Source organism: Atta colombica, unplaced genomic scaffold (genome assembly GCF_001594045.1).
Source record: "Atta colombica isolate Treedump-2 unplaced genomic scaffold, Acol1.0 scaffold261, whole genome shotgun sequence".
Lineage (NCBI taxonomy): Eukaryota > Metazoa > Arthropoda > Insecta > Hymenoptera > Formicidae > Atta > Atta colombica.
Window position 1 is genome coordinate 17701 of NW_017259361.1, and position 355 is coordinate 18055.

General features: G+C 24.8%; 1 protein-coding gene across 1 annotated transcript in view; it reads right to left on the bottom strand.

The window, feature by feature from the left end:
* The window catches only part of LOC108689157 (Bloom syndrome protein homolog), a 7390-nt gene that overhangs the window by 1417 nt on the left and 5618 nt on the right, over nt 1-355 (bottom strand). The window contains exon 12 of the mRNA XM_018195805.1: nt 102-289. Within this exon, the coding sequence (XP_018051294.1) occupies nt 102-289 (188 nt within the window). The remainder of the gene's footprint in view (nt 1-101; nt 290-355) is intronic.

The following is a 355-nucleotide window of genomic DNA, read 5'->3' on the forward strand; positions in this document are numbered from 1 at the left end:
ATACACATAAACATGTATATGACTTGAATATTAATGTCGAAAATGATATAAACTTTTCATTATACATTTTACATTCTAGATATTCTATTAAGATTAAATACCTTTACATCTTTTTTTGTCATGAGTTCACTCGCTTTTGGTCCAATTTTTACGTATGCACAAGCAATTTCGTTATTAATATACATATTTTCTTGTAAATATTCTTGCAATACCATATAATGCAAAAGGCGTTCTATGTCACTTTTATTCCATGATTTACCACGACCATATAAAGGATGGTTTGTAAGACCTGTATAAAGAATTATTTATAGTTGTATCAGTAATATAAATATCAATTTATTTTTTTATGAATATA